General features: G+C 51.0%; 1 protein-coding gene across 1 annotated transcript; it reads right to left on the bottom strand.

Moving 5' to 3' along the window:
* Positions 1-7,165: 7,165 nt before the first annotated feature.
* Dll4 (delta like canonical Notch ligand 4) lies at positions 7,166-16,287 on the bottom strand. The gene is made up of 11 exons (XM_028766842.1): positions 16,222-16,287; positions 15,841-16,113; positions 15,310-15,367; positions 14,236-14,499; positions 13,827-13,887; positions 13,607-13,737; positions 11,841-12,010; positions 11,447-11,666; positions 9,675-10,377; positions 8,705-8,813; positions 7,166-8,212 (listed from the first exon to the last, which is right to left on the bottom strand). The coding sequence occupies exons 1-11, from the start codon at positions 16,285-16,287 to the stop codon at positions 8,207-8,209; spliced, it is 2,061 nt and encodes a 686-aa protein (XP_028622675.1). The 3' UTR covers positions 7,166-8,206.
* Positions 16,288-17,005: the final 718 nt, after the last annotated feature.

The following is a 17,005-nucleotide window of genomic DNA, read 5'->3' as shown; positions in this document are numbered from 1 at the left end:
GACCACACTGAGAGGATCACATCTGCCTGTAACTCCAGCTCTGGGAGGATTACACTAGTTTTTCTATTGCTATAACCAAAACACTACCTGAGGCAATTTATAAATAGGTATTGGGAATATAGATACAGAAGTATGTAGAAATGCACACTCATTAATCCATTTGTAGTTCTTTGGGATCTGGGCCAGGAGAGGATATGATAACAGCTTTATTATTTATTGTTATTTATTATTTATTTTTAATATTTATTATTTATTATTTATTTGTAAATCTGAGGTCCTTTAATCCCAGCACTTGAGAGGCAGAGGCAGGAGGATCTCTGAGTTTGAGGCCAGCCTAGTCTACAGAGTGAATTCTAAGACAGCCAGGGCTGCACAAAGAAATTAAGTCTCAGAAAACAAAACAAAACAAAACAACAACAACAACAAAATCATTGGCCTCATGACTTCAGAGGGTTGGAGTTTGTGATGGTAGGGCAAGGGTGTGGTGGCAGAAAAAGCTGAGTGTTTACATCTTGTGCTCACATCTAGATCTGCACCAGGAAGCAGCTAGAGAGCACTGGAAATGGCATGAGGCTTTTGAAACCTCAAAGCCAATCCTATGGACACACCCCTTCCAACTCAGCCATACCTCCCAATCCTTCTCAAAGAGTTCCACCAATAAGGACCAAGTATTTAGACATGGAGGCCATTCTCAGTGTTACAATGCCGTCTGGTCTCCGTGGGTACTTGAACTCAGGTGTACATGTGCCCACCCAGATATACATGCATATATATCATTAAAAAAAAATAAGGCCAGGTGTGGTGACCTTTAATTCTAGCAAATAGGAGGCAGAGGCAGGTAAAATCTGTGAGTTCAGAACCATCCTGTTTACATTGCAAATTCCAGGCCAATTACAGCTACATGGTGAAAACCTAGCTCAATACTAGTAATACTAATAATAATAATGATAAAATAGTAATAATAAATCTTAAAGAAAATCTGAGGCAGGAGAGTGCTTGCATCATACACTATCTAAAATAGCAGGGCTAGTAAAAGTCCTTATAACACATTTGTTCAGGGAGAAACCTTACGGAGAAAGGAGAGAAGTCCAGGACCTCAGATTTACAAATGAAGCTGTTATCATATTCTCCTGGCCCAGATCCCAAGGAACTGCAAATGGATTAATGGGTGCCCTTTTCTACATACCTCTGTATCTATATTCCCAATACCTGTTTGCCTTTGACGACCCAGCCTCCCAGGTTATTCAGTTTACCTGGCTGCCCTCACCCCCAGGGATTTAGGGACAGTCCTTGTGATGATTCAAATGGTAAATGTCCCCCATTGTCTCACACACTGGAATATTGGTCCCCAGTTGAGGGTACTGGTGGGGAGGTTTAGTTGTGGCCTTGCTAGAAGAAGTATGTCATTAGGGTTTTGAGAGTTAAACGTTTTGAGAGTTTAGAGATTTGCACTGCTTCTCTCTGGGTGTTTAATGTTTATGGTTGAAGATGTGAGCTCTGGGTTGGGTATTCTAGCTACCACACCTGCTGCTGTTCTTTAGGAACTGGTTGTGCTAAATCTCATAGACACTCAACCTAAGATTAACCTCTCTAAGTAGATGATTATCCCCCAGGGCAGACTTTCAGATCTTAGCCCACAGGGTCCCTGGGATCCTTCTGGGCTATTCAGACAGGGATATCTTCCAACAAAGCATTTAGGATTCAGGTAGGGCCCTACCACTGGTGTTAGCTTTAAAAGAGACAGTTTTTTTTTTTCTATTTCATGGCTTCTGTCATTACCTAACGCTGTTCATTCTCTGGTGGGATCAACACAGCATAGTAAATATCTCCCCTGATACATAGAACTTCAAGGTTCAAATTTTCCTCCATCAGAAGGCTTTTCTAATTTGGGATCTTTTCTAAAACAGGTACTCTCTACTGTAAGATGATACCCTAAATATGATTAATTCGCTACATCCCTAAGTTCTGCGGATCCCTACATGACAGTTGGGACATCTTTACGAGTCTCTTCATGATTAGTAGTTTCACCATATTTGAATTCCAATTAAGTATTCACACTCTCTCCCAAATCCTGTGGTTTTCTTGAGCCTTCACGCCCCAAACTCAGCAGCAGGGCTTTAACTTGTTAGTTGATGTACTCCTTCAAAACTGAAGGGAAGGTGTCTGCATTAGGGTTGTACTGCTGTGAATAGACACCGTGACCAAGACAACTCTTATACAGACAACATTTAATTGGTGCTAGCTTACAGGTTCAGAGGTTCAGTCCATTACCATCAAGGCAGGAGCATGGGAACATCTAGGTAGTCATGGTGCAGGAGGAGCTGAGAGTTCTACATCTTAACGTGTAGGCTGCTAGCAGAATACTGGCTTCTAGGGAACTAGGATGAGAGTCTTAAAGCCCATACCCATGGTGACACACTTCCAACAATGCCACACCTACTTCAATAAGGCCACACCTCCAAATAGTGTCACTCCCTGGGCCAAGCGTATTCAAACCATCACAGATGGGCTAGAGAGATGGCTCACTGGTTAAGAGCACTAGCTCCTTTGTCAGAGCACACTATTTGATTCTTAGAACACATTTGACTATTCACAGCCCTCTGTGACTCCAGTCTCCGGGGATCTGACACACTCTTCTGGCATCTGCAGGCACTAGACCCATATGTAGTCCACAGGAATATATGCAAGTAATACACCCATGCCCATATAATTAAAACAAACAAACAAACAAGCAAAGGCCTTAGACTTTCTCACTGTTCAGGTGGGTGATACCTGCAGTCTTTTTTTTTTTTAAAGATTTATTTATTTATTATATATGAATACACTGTAGTTGTCTTCAGACACCAGAAGAGGGCATCAGATCTCATTACAGATGGTTGTGAGCCACCATGTGGTTGCTGGGATTTGAACTCAGGACCTCTGGAAGTGCAGTCAGTGCACTGAGCCATCTCTCCAGCCCACCTGCAGTCTTATTAATGAGATCTGTTACTTCTGAGTAAACAATATGGACTTGGGAGGTGGGAAGAAGACAAACAACTATCAAAAACCAAAGATACACCAAAAGGGTTTGTTTAATGGCTCAAGGTTCTTGGCAAGGTCAGATCCTAGAAGAAAGAATGCACTGGGTTTAGTCCTTCCTATCATCTATCATACATGTATTAATTTTTATATGTTTGTTTGATCCTATGATGTGGTTGTATTCTCTATGGAATACATATTACATCCATACAACCTGAGATGGCTCAAACTTCTACCATGAGCCACTAGACAAGTCTCCTAATGGGGGCCCTAACTTATGTCAATATTCAACATTTCTCCTCAGCCTGAAGTAGCTCCACTGCTCTTTGCTCTATCTCCTCCCAAGTCATTTAGGGTCACCTGTCATAAGGATGGATCGAGACAGGAAACAGAGGGTAACTTAGGTAGTGCCTGGGGAAGACTCTGACACCATCATAGATGCTCTGTGGGTCAAAACCCCTCACTGTTTGCAGGTGCTTCACGAATCAAGAACCTTCCACGTGATGACAGTTCAATAACTGTAGTGTTTCACGCCAGCACTCTAATGCCCAGAAAGAAATATGTCATCTTGTGCACAGATAGGGGTCATTTACTACTTTTTTCTTTGCTCTGTAAACATTTAAAAGCACATAACCCTTGTCACCTGGGCAGTGTCCTCTTTTGAACCCTCTTGGGATTCTCTCTGTCTCTGTCTCTCTTTCTCGTTGTTGTGTTAATGTTTGAGATCACCCCTGCCCGTACCTGGTAGTCCTGGCTGACCTGGAACTTGCTGTGTAGACCACTCTTTGTCCCAAGTGCTGAGATTAAAGGTGAGCACTACTATATCCCGCTTTTCTTTCTGATTGATGGTGTTGGTTCGGGTGTTCAGCTCTGGAGTCCCCAGGCTTCATTTCTGGTAATTTGTAGGACACAATCCTGAAGTCACAGCAGCTTGCAACTGAAACCACTGTAGCTCACTATTACAAGTGACTTCAACTGGACTTACCCCTTTTTCCTGTCCCCAAGACAAGGTCATCTTTAGCTACTTACAGAATTTAAGGACAGCCTAATCTAAGTCCCTGACTCAATCTGTCAATCAATCAATCAATAACTGAATGGTTAGCCTCTCCAGATTGGTTAGTCTCTTCAGATAAGCAACTATCCTTTGCTATCAATGTCTGGCCTATATTTAATATAGGAATTCAAAGAGTGTTGAGGAAATGGATGTCCCAGAACACTTGTCAGTGAGGGATGATGGTACAGGAAGGAAGTTAAGTTTTAACCACTCGCTCAAACACAGACCTGCTTTCTTCCACCCAGGTCAAAAAATGACCACTTACAGGTGGTTGCTGGAAGATGATGGGGATTCGGCAGAGGTGGCTTTAGCAGATGAAGAGGCTTTGCTTTCTGAACACCAGGACAATATCTGGAGGAAAGCATCGCCAATTACTCCCTGCATTTAGTGGTACAGAACCAGAACAGAGCTCTATGGGGCAGAGACACAAGCTGATTTAGGATTCCTGCACTGGAAACTTTGGTCCCGGGCGGTTCCGTGAGCCTCCAGAGGGACAGCAACCTCGACAGGCGCGCAGCGCCCTCTAGTGTGCGGCGACGGCCCTGCGGTCCCGCCGCGACACCCGCCCGAGGCTCCCGCTTCCCGCGGCTTCAGCCCCGCGGGGTTCCCGGGCCAGGGGCGGGACTCGTAGGAGGGAGGAGGCTGGACCCAGTGGGAGTGTCCCCGAGAAACTCGCGGCCTTCGGCGGCTTCCCGGCCCGGGAAGTAAGCCGGGGTCGGCGACCACAAACAGGAAGTCGGGCTGTAACAAAGAGCAGAGGGCGGGGAGCCGCAGCGCTCTCGGGCGCCCGGCGGTGGCGGCAGGTGGAGGGCTGACCCCGGCGGGCGGGCGGCGCACCTGCCTCTTCCTCTGCCCAGTCCGGTCCAGGCAACCCTGGGACGTGTCGGGTGGTGGGCGCGGCCCCTGGGGAAAGACCTCTGGGGTCTCCCAGGAGCATCCCACCCCCACCCCCCCGGGAAGGGACAGTCACAGTTCCCTAAGTGAATCACTTCCATCTCCTTCCCGGAATGCAGCAGGTCACACGGGGGCGGAGGGTTGGGCCCACAGATGGTGCAGACCCACGTGGAGATAACATAGGGAGGGGAGGAGGGAGCCAAAGGAGGGCTCTGTGGGGGCAGAGTTGATATACTGTACACCTTGCACCTTGGTTGAGACTAGTGGCCTCAACTAGCCTGAGTAGAAGCAGGTCGGAACCATTGTACCCTCATTTGTCCCCAGATGAGATCAACTGTGGCCCTGCTTGGGCTAGCCAAGAGAGGCATGACCGCGGCCCCTCCCAACCCAGAGCACAAGGATCTCCAGGTGGTCACCAGCCAACAAGCTCTGGAAAAGCAGCTGTCCTCAGGCCCGAAGGTCACCAGGAGGTCAGACTAATTCTTTAGGCAGGACTGTAACGCCAAACTACTGAGGAACTGCTAAACGCTAATTCTATTATAAAATATACAAAGACGAGCATTTGCTAGGCTCTTGAGAATGCGTCAGGAGCTATAGTCTAATCTTGTTTATTGTCAAGTCTCCTGGACTCTTGAGTGATCAAGAGACCCTTAAATACCCTACCTCTGTGGTGGTGGTGGTAGGGGGGGTGGCCCCTCAAGGAGAAACCTTCAGGAAATCCTGGAAGAAAATTATATCTTGTTCACACTCCAAGTGAGAACTTGGCCCACTCCTGAGATGCTGGGAAGAGGGCCTAGCACGAGCTGCAGGTTGGAGCCCCCACAAGCGTACTACACTAAGTCCCTTGCTCGGGTTCCAGCTTGCATCAGAAAGCCACGATGATGTGTTGGGTTCTCTCTCAGCTCCTAGACTAAGGTATCAGAAGTGGTAAATGGATTGAGCCAGCCACCAGGACCCCTCCAGGGCTCTTCTCTGACCATATGGCAATATAGCTTAGCCCCGTGGTGTGGACGTGCAGGCCTGCGGGTGTCCTACCTGTCCCCCACATGGGAGCCTCGTCATCTCGACTTCTGTCCCAGCCCAGCCTCCCCCGCCCCCCAGAGCCTAGGAGCCGCTTTCCTGTTTCATTTTGGGCAGGAAGAGTGAGGTCGTGTTGTTCTTCCCCCTGCCGTCGGCTCAGGCTGTGGGAACGGTTCCCTGAATGTTTTCCTGTTTGATAGCCTGTGTGTGCAGTAGAGCAACGGGATGATGACCAAGCCAGGAACATGTGCACACTCCTGGGACTCCAATAAGCACCCAGATCCTGTTCACCATGCTGGAGCTGGGACTGGCCTCCTGAAGTTGGATTCCACTAAGAGACAGGCATCTGTTGGGTCTGGTTTGCTTTACTATGAACTGGCTGGGAGCCTCTGCATAGCTTTTCACTGGCTTTGGGTTGTTGTTGTTGTTTTTCCAGAAATTTGCTCGACGAGGTATATTGGTGGCTGCAGAGAGAGGATCAGCACCCTAGGGACTATCCTGTGCCTTAGAGGAAACTGGGCATGGTGTAGACTGGAAACTCGCTCTTTAGTGTCTCAGCCTGAGCAACAGACTCAGGGCAGGCTCTGACTCCTCCCCTTCTTGTAGCTTTACCCATCCCTTCAGCTCCGCCCAACTTTCAGAAAGATAAACCTAGGGCAAATCCCTACCTGTCCTCTTCCCAGACCAATTCCGCACTAGTACTCAGAAGGGCAGGTACCAGTGCAACCCAAATGCCCCAGGGACAGGAGGAAGTAACCAGAGGGGACTTCACTCATTATCTAATAAAAGAGTCCTTTTGAATAAGTAATGAGAGAATCTTCCTCAATGGGAGAAAATCAAGGCACCCATAGCTTCTTTTCTGGCTTGGGGAAAAGGAAGAGAGATTCCAGTCAGGGGAAAATGGCCCCATGGAACTTAAAGAGGGGTAGTGACACACAGTCTTAAAGCCAGGCATGAGAGGCTGGTCTAGGCTGGGGATCAAGTGGCTGAGGCAAAGCTCCCCAGAGACTGGACTGAGACACCACCCTTCCACACAACATGCCAAACCCAAGCATGCAGAGGGCCTAGGGCTCCCTCAGGGCCATTCCACAGCGAGAAGATAAGGGGCTTCGAATTTGGGATAGGAAGGCAGGGGAAAGATCCCCACTCTGCTATTACAAAGACAGGACCCAGGAAGTGATAAATTCCTGTACACATCTGCTCCATATTATAAATACACATTATATACAAAATAATGTTATAAAATGTAGAAAGGCCAGTGCTTCTGATTCTTAAATTATCAAAATACTAGATTCCAAAATAAACTACAAAACAAAACAAAACCTCATATTATTGATTTTTGAAGATCGGCTTCAAGGTTGGTCTCGGGGCACCAGTGGGCACAAGTAGAGCCCAGGCTCAAGGGCACAGAAATGGGTGTAAGGGGGGGGAAGGGCCTAGGCCACAGCACCACCCCCAACTCCCTTGTTGAAATTTTTAGCATAAAGGCCCTGAGCTCTCCAGTTAGGCCTGTCCCCTGGCTGGCAAAAGGGGCCACACCCCAAGCCCATCTGTTCACACAAGCCCAGAGGCACCAGGACCAGGGAGTGGACCAACTCTTGCCCAGAGGGTGTAGGTGGCACCCCACTTGCTGTGGTTGGAGGCAGGATTCATACCTGTCCCCTCAGGCTCTCCTTGCCTGCAGGGTAGCTCCTGCTAAATGCCAAACTCCAAGACTTTCCTGCCTCCAGGAGGCCTGTCCCTTGCAAGCCTCCTCTCTGCTTTCTCTTTTGGGCCCAGCTGTAAGGATGGAGTCTGGGCAAAGGCACTTTGGAAATACAGATGCCTACAGGAGCTACGGCAGTGCCAAGACCACTAGAGTCACTGCAGGGGTCACTGCCACTCTCTGGAGACCAGTCACGAGCTCCACGATGACCACTGTTGGCAGAGCAAGTCCAAGTCCGAGAGGCACCTTATGTATCAGCTCAACTGATGTTCCTCTGGCTCCTCAACTCTGTTCCCCTGGCAAGGCTGCCCATCTGAGGCCAGGCAGACTCCTGAAGGTGTGCAGAGGTGGTGTAACTCTTGGCGGGTTCACAGTGTGTCCAGTTCACGCCATTCCCTCCCACTCAGAGCAGCACTGTACATACTAAAGATGTCCCATCCAGGATGCAATGTAAACAATGCAGAAGGCAGGCCCAGCTGCCGGGCCGAAGCTGGGTGTCTGAGTAGGCTCCTGCCTTATACCTGGAGAACACATACAGAATGCGCAATACTGAGGGTAGGCAATGATCCAGAGGTGCCCTGGGCCTCTCTAGGAGACACCGCTGAGGGAGAGGTGGGTACCCTCAGTCTTCTGCTCTAGGGCATACAAATGTCTGGAAGCTTGCACAGATGTGGAGTTCAATGGAGAAAGTAGAATAGGCAGACACAGGTAACTGTCTTCACCCAAAGGCTAGTAGGAAATAGTTCCTGATAGCTCTACCTGAGCTTTCTCTGGCTCCTTGACTATGTCCCTTTCACTGGTACAGCTACCAAGTCAGGCATACCACCCCAGCTCCTGTATAACTCCTTCTGTGGCAGAGGGGCCAGCAGGGCACCCAAGAGCCACTAAACACCAAGGAAGAGATCTCTGACCCACCCCTTCAGGAACGAGGTTGCTAGTGACCAGGACAGTTTTTTCCATCCATACAAAGCAGGAGGGGACATGCCAACATGGAAGGCCAGCCCAGCACTCACCTCTGTGGCAATGACACATTCGTTCCTCTCTTCTGATATCAAACATACTGACTGGTACATAGAGTCCCTGGGGGAGCATATCGCTGATATTCGACACTCTGGCTTTTCACTGAAGGAACATAAGACAGGCAGGTAAGAAGGAGGGAGTGGGGAGGGGAGAGCCTGGAGGTGCAGTGAAGTGGTAGTCTAGATCCCCAAAAGTTAAAGGGTATGTGCTGCAGTGGTATGGGGGTGTGAGGGTGTAGGGGGCAGATGCTCAATGCTGGCCTTCAGGGACACATAGTTAGAATAGGCCCCTAAGGGAGCTACAGGAGCCAACCAAATCGGAAAAGTCATAGGCCTAGAAAAAGCCAGTATTGTCACTAGAGATAAACTGTACTGTGGGAAGATGGAAATCACGAGAGATGCACTGTGGACACTTGGTATTTGGGAGTTAAAACTGAATGAATGAATGAATGAATGAATGAATGAATGAATGAGAGGGACTTCCCTAGCCAAAGATCCCTAGCAGAATTCTTAAAAATTATTACACTTGTATTTGTGTGTGTGTGTGTGTGTGTACACATGCATGTGTGCACATGAATATGTCACTGCACTATTGTGGAAGTCAAAGGACAACTTCCAATATGTAGGCCCTGGAGATCAGATTCAGTCCCCAGGCTTGGCAGCAGGTGCCTTTACCCTCTGAGCCATATCAATGGTTTTGAGACATGATCTGCTGCTATGTTACCCAGGTAGGCATCAAACTTGCCATTCTCCTGTCTTAGCCTAAGTAGTTAGGGCTACAAGTGTATGCCACTGTGCCCAGGTTCCTATAGTAATGTAACTGGAGTATCTTGCTGTCAGTACTATAATCTTACTAGATTAAAAGTAGCCAGAGCCTGATGCCAGTCTCCCACTCAGCTTGGGAAACCCAGTCAAACTATTAAAGAGTCCATGGCCAAGCTATAGGCTTCCAGGTGTGGCTTACCTGTGTAACCGAAGTGGCACCTTCTCTCCTAAGCTCTTGTCACTGTGAGGATATTTCCCAGGCATGCTCCCCCGCCCCAGGAGTCCTGGGGCCAGATTATAGTCCAATGTGTGGTTCTGCAGTTTGCCACAGTTGGATTTGTCCAGCCCACAATCCACTTCCAGCTCCTTCTTCTGGTTCGTGTTCTTGAGCTGGGCAGCAGGGATTAGGTTGTCCTTCTGGAAGTCTGACAAATTGTTCATGGCTTCCCTGCTGTCGTCATCCGGCCGCCGAAGCCGCAGCTGCCGCACGGCCACCGCCACCATGACCAGCAACACCAGCAGTACCACCAGCCCCACACCCAGGGAGACAGCTACCCAGGGGAAGCTGGGTGGCAAGCCCACGGGAAACTCGCAGCGGCTGCCCACAAAGCCATAAGGACAGTTGCAGACGAAATTGTTTGGTGAGAGGCCAGTGTAGCAGGTGGCCCCGTTGAAGCAGGGCCCTGAGGCACAGGCATCGTTGATTATCCGCACCTCACAGCGTCTGCCAGAAAAGCCAGCAGGGCAGGTGCACACGGGCCCGTTCTCCAGGTCGTGGCACGTGCCCCCATGGGCACAGGGGCTTCGGGCACAATCACTGATGTGCAGTTCACAGTGGGTGCCTGTGAATCCAGGTCGGCAGCGGCAGATCCGGCTAGGACCTCTGTTCAGGCACTGGCCTCCTGTAAAGACACAGGACCCAAGTCAGCAACAGCCTGTGAATTCCCGCGTGACAGAACTCCTCCATGAGTTTAAGCTCTTCTATCTCCATCCGTTCAGCCTGCATGGACAGAGAGCTCTCTACAGAGAGAACTGTACAAAGACTCCAAAGCCCTGGAGTTTAGGGTGATCGTGGTTCTCCATGCTGCAGTGGCCTATTCAATAGGAGTTCCTGGTGTCTTACAGAACTTTAGGGTCAGACAGATATGCTTGGCTTGATCTCTCTAGCTGAGGATCTGACACCTGGAGCTTTACCTGATCCCTTAGCCCTGGTTTCCTCACCTGCTAAACTGGAGAAGTTGATCCTTTCCCAGGTAGCTCCAGGACCAGGTAGGGAAGACACAAGGCGGAGTACTACAGACCACCCACCTAAGAGCTCATGCAGGTGCAATTACCATTTAACTTAATCTTCGCACCAAAGACACTTAGTTTCATTTTCCCATTCAGGAATGATAAACCTGTGGCTCAGGGGGGTTGAGTGAGAACAGATCACATTGCCCCGGCCAGGCCCTTGCGGGCTCCTAAGTGGCTGCCTGCCTGCCTCATAGACCATCACCTGTCGGCTAAGTGCACTAAGTGCACAAAGATTACCGAAGTGTTCTGTGTATCAAAAAGCACTGGGTGTTCCAGATTCTTTGTGCTACACTCATTCTAGGCGAGAGTAGGGAAAGATGAGGCCTCAAGGTACTGAGCTCTGACCATCATTGGCCTCCCTTGAGAAGGGTTGTGAAGCCTCCAACATCCTACTCTAATTCAAGGCTTCCTGAGGAGGGTCACAGACTAACCTCGTCAGACCAGGGCGAATCCATGGGAATAAGAATGAAAGTCATGCAGATGGGCACTACCTCTCACCTACGGCCTATTGCAAAGCTCTGCCCTCCTTACTGCATGAAGCTCTTCACCCTCCAAAGCAAAGAGGAGCCCATTTCAGTCAGTCTGCCCAGAGTAGCAGACAGGCTTCCCTCTCCCTGATTCTCTCAGGCTCTCTGGCCCAGGGGTCAGCAGGGTAGTAAGGTGACAGAAAGAGCTTACCATTGGCACACGGGTTGCTGGTACACCTGTCTACTTTCTTCTCACAGTTGGAACCAGTGAAGTTGGGGGGGCATTCACAGGCATAACTGGTCCCCTGGTTGCGCTCCCGGCAGGAGCCCCCGTTGAAGCAGGGTGAATCCGCACAGGTCAAGGTACTGTGCTCACAGTGCTGACCATAGTAGCCTGGGGGACACAGGCAGTGGTAGCTACTCTCCTGGTCCTGGAGAGAGAACAGAAACAGGCTAAAGTTAGACCCTGGGGATGGGACAAGGGTATATGAGGTTGGTGCCTAGCCTCTGCTTGTCCAGAGTACCCATCCATGCATGCATATGCAACATCTGCCTGGATGCTCCCTGGTTAGACCTGTGCCTTACTAAGCTGATGTGGGTCTCACCTTACAGCTGCCACCATTGCGACAGGGGTTGCTGGCACACTTGCTGAGTTCCAGCTCACAGTGCTCACCAGTGTAGCCTGGGAGACAGGTGCAGGTGTAGCCCCTCGGCCCACTGTTGGAACACGTTGATCCATTCTTGCATGGAGAATGGTGAGTGCAGTAATTAAGATCTGTGGAGACAGGAAGCAACCAGCTGAGTGGGACCAGGAACTCTCCTACCTCCATGCAAGGTCACCCTGTATTTGGCCCAAAGAAACTTAAACACAAAAGTTTCCCAGGCCCAGGCATCCCTCCTTTCTCTGCCAGTGAAATCCTGAGTGTTAAATTGCCTGAAACTACATATAAACTGTATAAATATAACAAAAGTTGGGAACAAAGCGCAATTGGTCAGCATCCTGCTGGGTACGCTCACAAACACTTCCAGCCAGACCAGGATGAAGAAGAGGCCCCTAGCCAATGAGGAAGTCAGGAAAGGCTTCACAGAGGAGGTGCATGCCTGGAAGGACTAGAAGGAGGAGTAAAAATTCAACAGGTGGAAAGAGTATCTGGGCGATGAGAGCCACCATAGGCAGGGCCAGGCATCTTCTAAAGGAGGAGGTAAAAGTGTATTTTGAATGATAGCTATTTGTTTTCTTATTGGAGAGGAACAAGGAGGAAGAGCCAGACAAAGCAAACAGAGGGACTGGAAGAGTTGTGTTTGCATACAATGAGTGTATGACTGTGTCACCTGGAGTGAGTGTGGATGGGAGAAAGGGAACGAGCAAGCTTCGCTTGTATGTGTGTGCGTGGGGGGGAGCAGAAAAAAGGAGGGAAGTTCTGTATGTCACAAAGAGAGACATGATGGAGAGGAGACGGATGAGAGGGGAGAGAGAGAGAGAGAGAGCACAAGAACTGAATTCCATGCTGGCAACAAGTCAGGACCTAGGCAAGCTTTTTCCAGCTTGGCAAACCCACTCCCCATCCTCTCCAGGCCTGTGTGGTGTTGCTATGGCAGCAGGCACAGTGCTTGACCCTGAAAATGGGAGGATGCAGCTGGCTACAGGCATGTAGAAGAAAAGGTTCCCTCTCTAAGGCTGGAGCTCAAAGACTCCTGTGTGGGCAGAAGAGTGGCAACCCTCAAATATCAGGTAGAGACTTTGTGAGCTCAGGCAGCTGCCTGGCAAGTGTCACTGGGGTAAGGCAGGTGGCTGTGGCCCACACTAAAAAGGCAGTTACATGTTCCCTCTACCCAGAGGCCCAGATTGGCCACAGCCCAGGGCAGCCAGCAGGCACACCCCACCAGACAGCTGTTTAGGGGAGAGCTGCTCAAACAGCCTTGGAAGGTGAGCAAACACTCAGGGGGTTAATAGGTAACTACAAGGCAGAAAAAGGAACAGAGCTCAGCTTCCCTCTCTCTTTAGTCTTGCTAGAATTTATGAGTATAAGCTGCAGGCTGCCAAGCTGTTACCCCTTGCCTCTTTAGTCATCCTGGCTCTTCAGGACCTGGAAAAGAATCTCCCACCATCCCATTTTAAGTCCCTTGTAAAGAGCCTTTAAAAGTAGTGAGAGGCCTGGGGTAGCGCTCACAGGTGGGGTGCTGGTCTAATGTGTGAGATACCCTGAGTTCCATCCCTAATACTCACCCCCACAAACACACACCAAGACAAGTCCTGAGACTTGTCCTTGAACCATAGTAGGAAAGTCACTTATCGAGCACCAAGAAAGGGGTCTAGTCACCATCTCTAGTTTCAGGCCCTGTCCACCCCATCTCTCCTTCCCTCACTCACCTTGGTCACAAAACAGACCTCCCCAGCCCTCATCACAGGCACACTGCCAGGGGATGCTGCAGGTGCCATGATGACAGCCATTGTGGGGGACGCATTCATTGCACAGGTCACCCCGCCAACCTGGACGGCAGCTGTTAAGACAAGAGGAAAGCCGAAGGTAAGGTGGGACACCTGCTCACAAGGGAGAGCCCCCCCACTCCTGTTTCTTGTCCCTACTTACATGCACTCATTTGGCTTGCTGCAGTAACCATTCTGCTCATGACAGCCAGAAAGACATATAGCTAAGGAAAAGAAATAGGGCTGGATGAGGTTGGGGTACCATGGACTCCGAGGCCTCAATCCTGCTCTCCTGGGCTCACTTCCTACTCTTGGCCTCCAATAGGAGCCATGGTTATCTTAAAGGGGACCAGGGACAAGTGGGCGGAAGAATATCATGCTGCATGGAAGGAAGAAAAGGACCCTGTGGGCTTAGGCACACTGGGGAGGAGGCTCTGACACCATCCCCAGGTGGTCCTGAGACCCAGCTAGAAAGCAGCACAGACCCATTCTGAGGGAAGCTGACACAACTGTATAGTGCTGTCTTGGGAAAATCCCATCCCTTCTATTCCAGCAGGGGCCTGGCTGCTTACGCTGATCACAGTACTTCCCAGTCCAGCCCGGCAGGCAGGACAGGCTGCCATCTGGCTGGCACTCATAATGTCCGAAGTGGTCATCACGCTTCTTGCACAGGCGAGAACAGCTATCTCCATAGTAGTTGTCACTGCAGATGACCCGGTAAGAGTAGCGCAGTCTTGTGAGGGTGTCATTTTGCTCATCTGGTTGCCATATCTTACCCACAGCAAGGGAGCCCTGGATGGTGATTTGGCTGATAAGTGAATTTCCTGATGAAATCTCTGCAGAGAGAGACTCAGGTCAGAGAACCGGATTCAGAGAGAGTTGACTACTGGCAGCCATCTCTTTAGTTGTAACTATGGTGGTCAGTTAACACTCTGACTAATTATCCAGATGAACCCCACCTGCCAGCAAGCACAGGCCGGAGGGTCCCAGAATCTTCCTACTTAGTTTCCCTGGGTGTGTGCATGTGCAGGGGGCTTGATAGCATTCAAGAAAGGTACAATAGACGGATGTTAAGATATCCTAGGGTTGTGGAGGCAGATACGGAGGGGAAAGAGGAAAAGAGGTCAAAATGGAAAAAAGAAAAAAATTAAAGGGGGAAGGTTTCTGGTTCGAGAATTGGGAGCAAGGGGTTCTTTGGTGCCGTTTCAGGGGTTCTGTTCTAGAGGTAGGTAATGGTTTTTCTCTTTCCTTTTCAAAGTGAGAATTGTTGTGCTGGTGAAATATCCTTTTCCTCTGTGTCAGAACAACATCCCAAAGCCATTATTCCCTTTCCAAAGGAGCGGAATTCGCAAAAGGTGTAAAATACAGGAAGGGGCCCGTCAGCGGCGCTGGCAGCCTCGGCCTTTCTCACCGCCGTGCTCCCCGCGTTCCCACGCCAAAAATAACCCGCAGGAAACGCAATTGTGCTCTGAATCCAGGCAGCGAGCGGAATCCGAGCGTCCAGCGCGGGGCGCAGCTCCGGCCAAGCAAGGCGTCCTGGCCCCCACCCCCAAGCCTGCGTCCCCCCCAACCCCCGCCTATAACTCGTTAACTCTTTCGGCGCTGTGTGATGTCGCCCCCCTGTGGCTGAGGCGTTAGATACTCACCTGGCCGCAGGTTGTCTCCCGGTGTGTGCCAAGCTTGGATGTTGAGTGAGAAGGTTCCCTGGGAAGCAAAAGGGGGGTGGGGGACATAGAGATAGCGATATGAGCAGGGCGGGAAAGGAGGGGGTGGCTCGCAGTAGCCTGTTTAATTAATCTAATTGCAGGATACAGTTACCGAGCTCGGGTCAACATAACTGGTGTTCGCGCAGTGCAGCGCGCGAGCTGAGAAGGCAGGGGAGGGATAAGGGATGCCGGAGTGTAAGTGAGAGCCGGGGGTGGGCGGGCGGGGCAGCGTTGGGGTTTGGGTAATGAAATTCGTATCTCAAGAACTGGGGAGAAGGAAAGGGAAGAAACTAGGAAGAAAGGCTAATGAAAGCCTCTCCGGGATGATCCCATGAGAGAACAGGGGGGCGGGGGCAGGAGAGAAAGAGCCCTTGGGGCTCTCCGGGGAGAGCTTAGGAAAGGGGCTCTGGTGTCCGAGCGCTCCCTTCTTTTCCCTTCGGTGATCTCCCAGTGCATTTAGGTTGTGCTTACCGGCCAGGTGAAGTTAAAGGGCAATTGAAGAGGGTTGCGACCACTGCCGCTATTCTTGTCCCTGACGATGAAGGAGTTGGTGCCCAATACCGGCGTGGAGACATTGCCAAAAGTGCAGGGTCCCTCGGAGAAGGTTGCCTGGAAGTGCTTAAGGCAGATGCGGAAGAAAGTCCGGCAGCCGGGTTCGCAGCGCTGCCCATTGGCCAGCATACCGCGCTCGTTGGCGAACTCCTGCAGCCGCAGCTGGAAGATGCCGGAGCCCGCCGCGCGCTGCTGCACAGGGACGGAGAGAAGGAGGGAAGAGAGCGGTCAGGCTCAGTCGGCGCCGGGGCACAAGCCCGGAGCGCTGCGGGAGGGGGCGGAGAGGACGCGGGGCATTACCTGCGGCCACAGTACCGCCAAGAGCAGTAGCGCCCAGCGACAGGCGCTCTGGGACGCAGGCGTCATTCCTTGGGGTGTCCTCTCCACTCAGGGGCTCTGAATCTGCTGGTTAGGGATGTCGCTCTTCCGTAAGTCCGTTTGCCAGCCGAGTTCTCGAAAAGCTGATTCCCCTCGGGACGCTGCTCTCTTGTCGCCTTCTCGACAACTCTGCTGCTCGATGCCTCGGTAGGTAATCCAGGTGAGGGCGACTGGGCGGTGGCTGCTCTAAGTATATGTCCTGGAGCAGATCCTAGGGTCTCAAGCCGGCTAGTGCGGGAGTACACTGCACCCAAGCGGCTTCGGCTGCGGCTCTTGGCCTCGGGTTCCTGGCCGGCGAGCAGCGCCGCTACTGAAAGCTGCTCGCTCCGGAGCCTTTCTTATATATATTGGCTCCTCTTCGCGGCCTGTCAGTCAGACAGACTCACGGTCACTCTCCCCTCCCCTCGAGGCCTCTAGTGGTTACAGTCCCAGCACCCACCGGAGGGGGCCTCCGCCCCCGCCGCTCCCCCTGTCAGCCAGCCAGTAGGGCGCAGGTCCCCGCCCCTCTTCCAACTTCTGGGCTCCCGGCTCTGCGCGTGCCCGGCGAGCAGTCCTTAGAGATCGTCTGCTTAAAGGCTGAGACCCTCGCCACCAGAGGTTAGGAGGGTGGCCAAGTGATGTGGCGGGAGGTGGGGTGGTTCCGGAATGGTCCTGGAGGTAGAAACTCTAAGGGGTCCCCGAAGGCGGTGCACCTGATCCAGGCATT

Source organism: Grammomys surdaster, unplaced genomic scaffold, assembly GCF_004785775.1.
Source record: "Grammomys surdaster isolate TR1022 unplaced genomic scaffold, NIH_TR_1.0 170, whole genome shotgun sequence".
Lineage (NCBI taxonomy): Eukaryota > Metazoa > Chordata > Mammalia > Rodentia > Muridae > Grammomys > Grammomys surdaster.
This window is presented reverse-complemented; position numbering and strand designations above follow the sequence as displayed.

What these genes read in the sequence shown, in the direction of transcription:
- Dll4 (XM_028766842.1), bottom strand. Translation starts at nt 16,287, where the DNA reads ATGACGCCTGCGTCCCAGAGCGCCTGTCGCTGGGCGCTACTGCTCTTG. An exon ending in TGGGAAGTACTGTGATCAGC is followed by an intron (nt 13,888 to 14,235) that starts GTAAGCAGCCAG and finishes TCTTTTCCTTAG; the next exon opens with CTATATGTCTTTCTGGCTGT. An exon ending in GCAATGGTGGCAGCTGTAAG is followed by an intron (nt 11,667 to 11,840) that starts GTGAGACCCACA and finishes TTCTCTCTCCAG; the next exon opens with GACCAGGAGAGTAGCTACCA.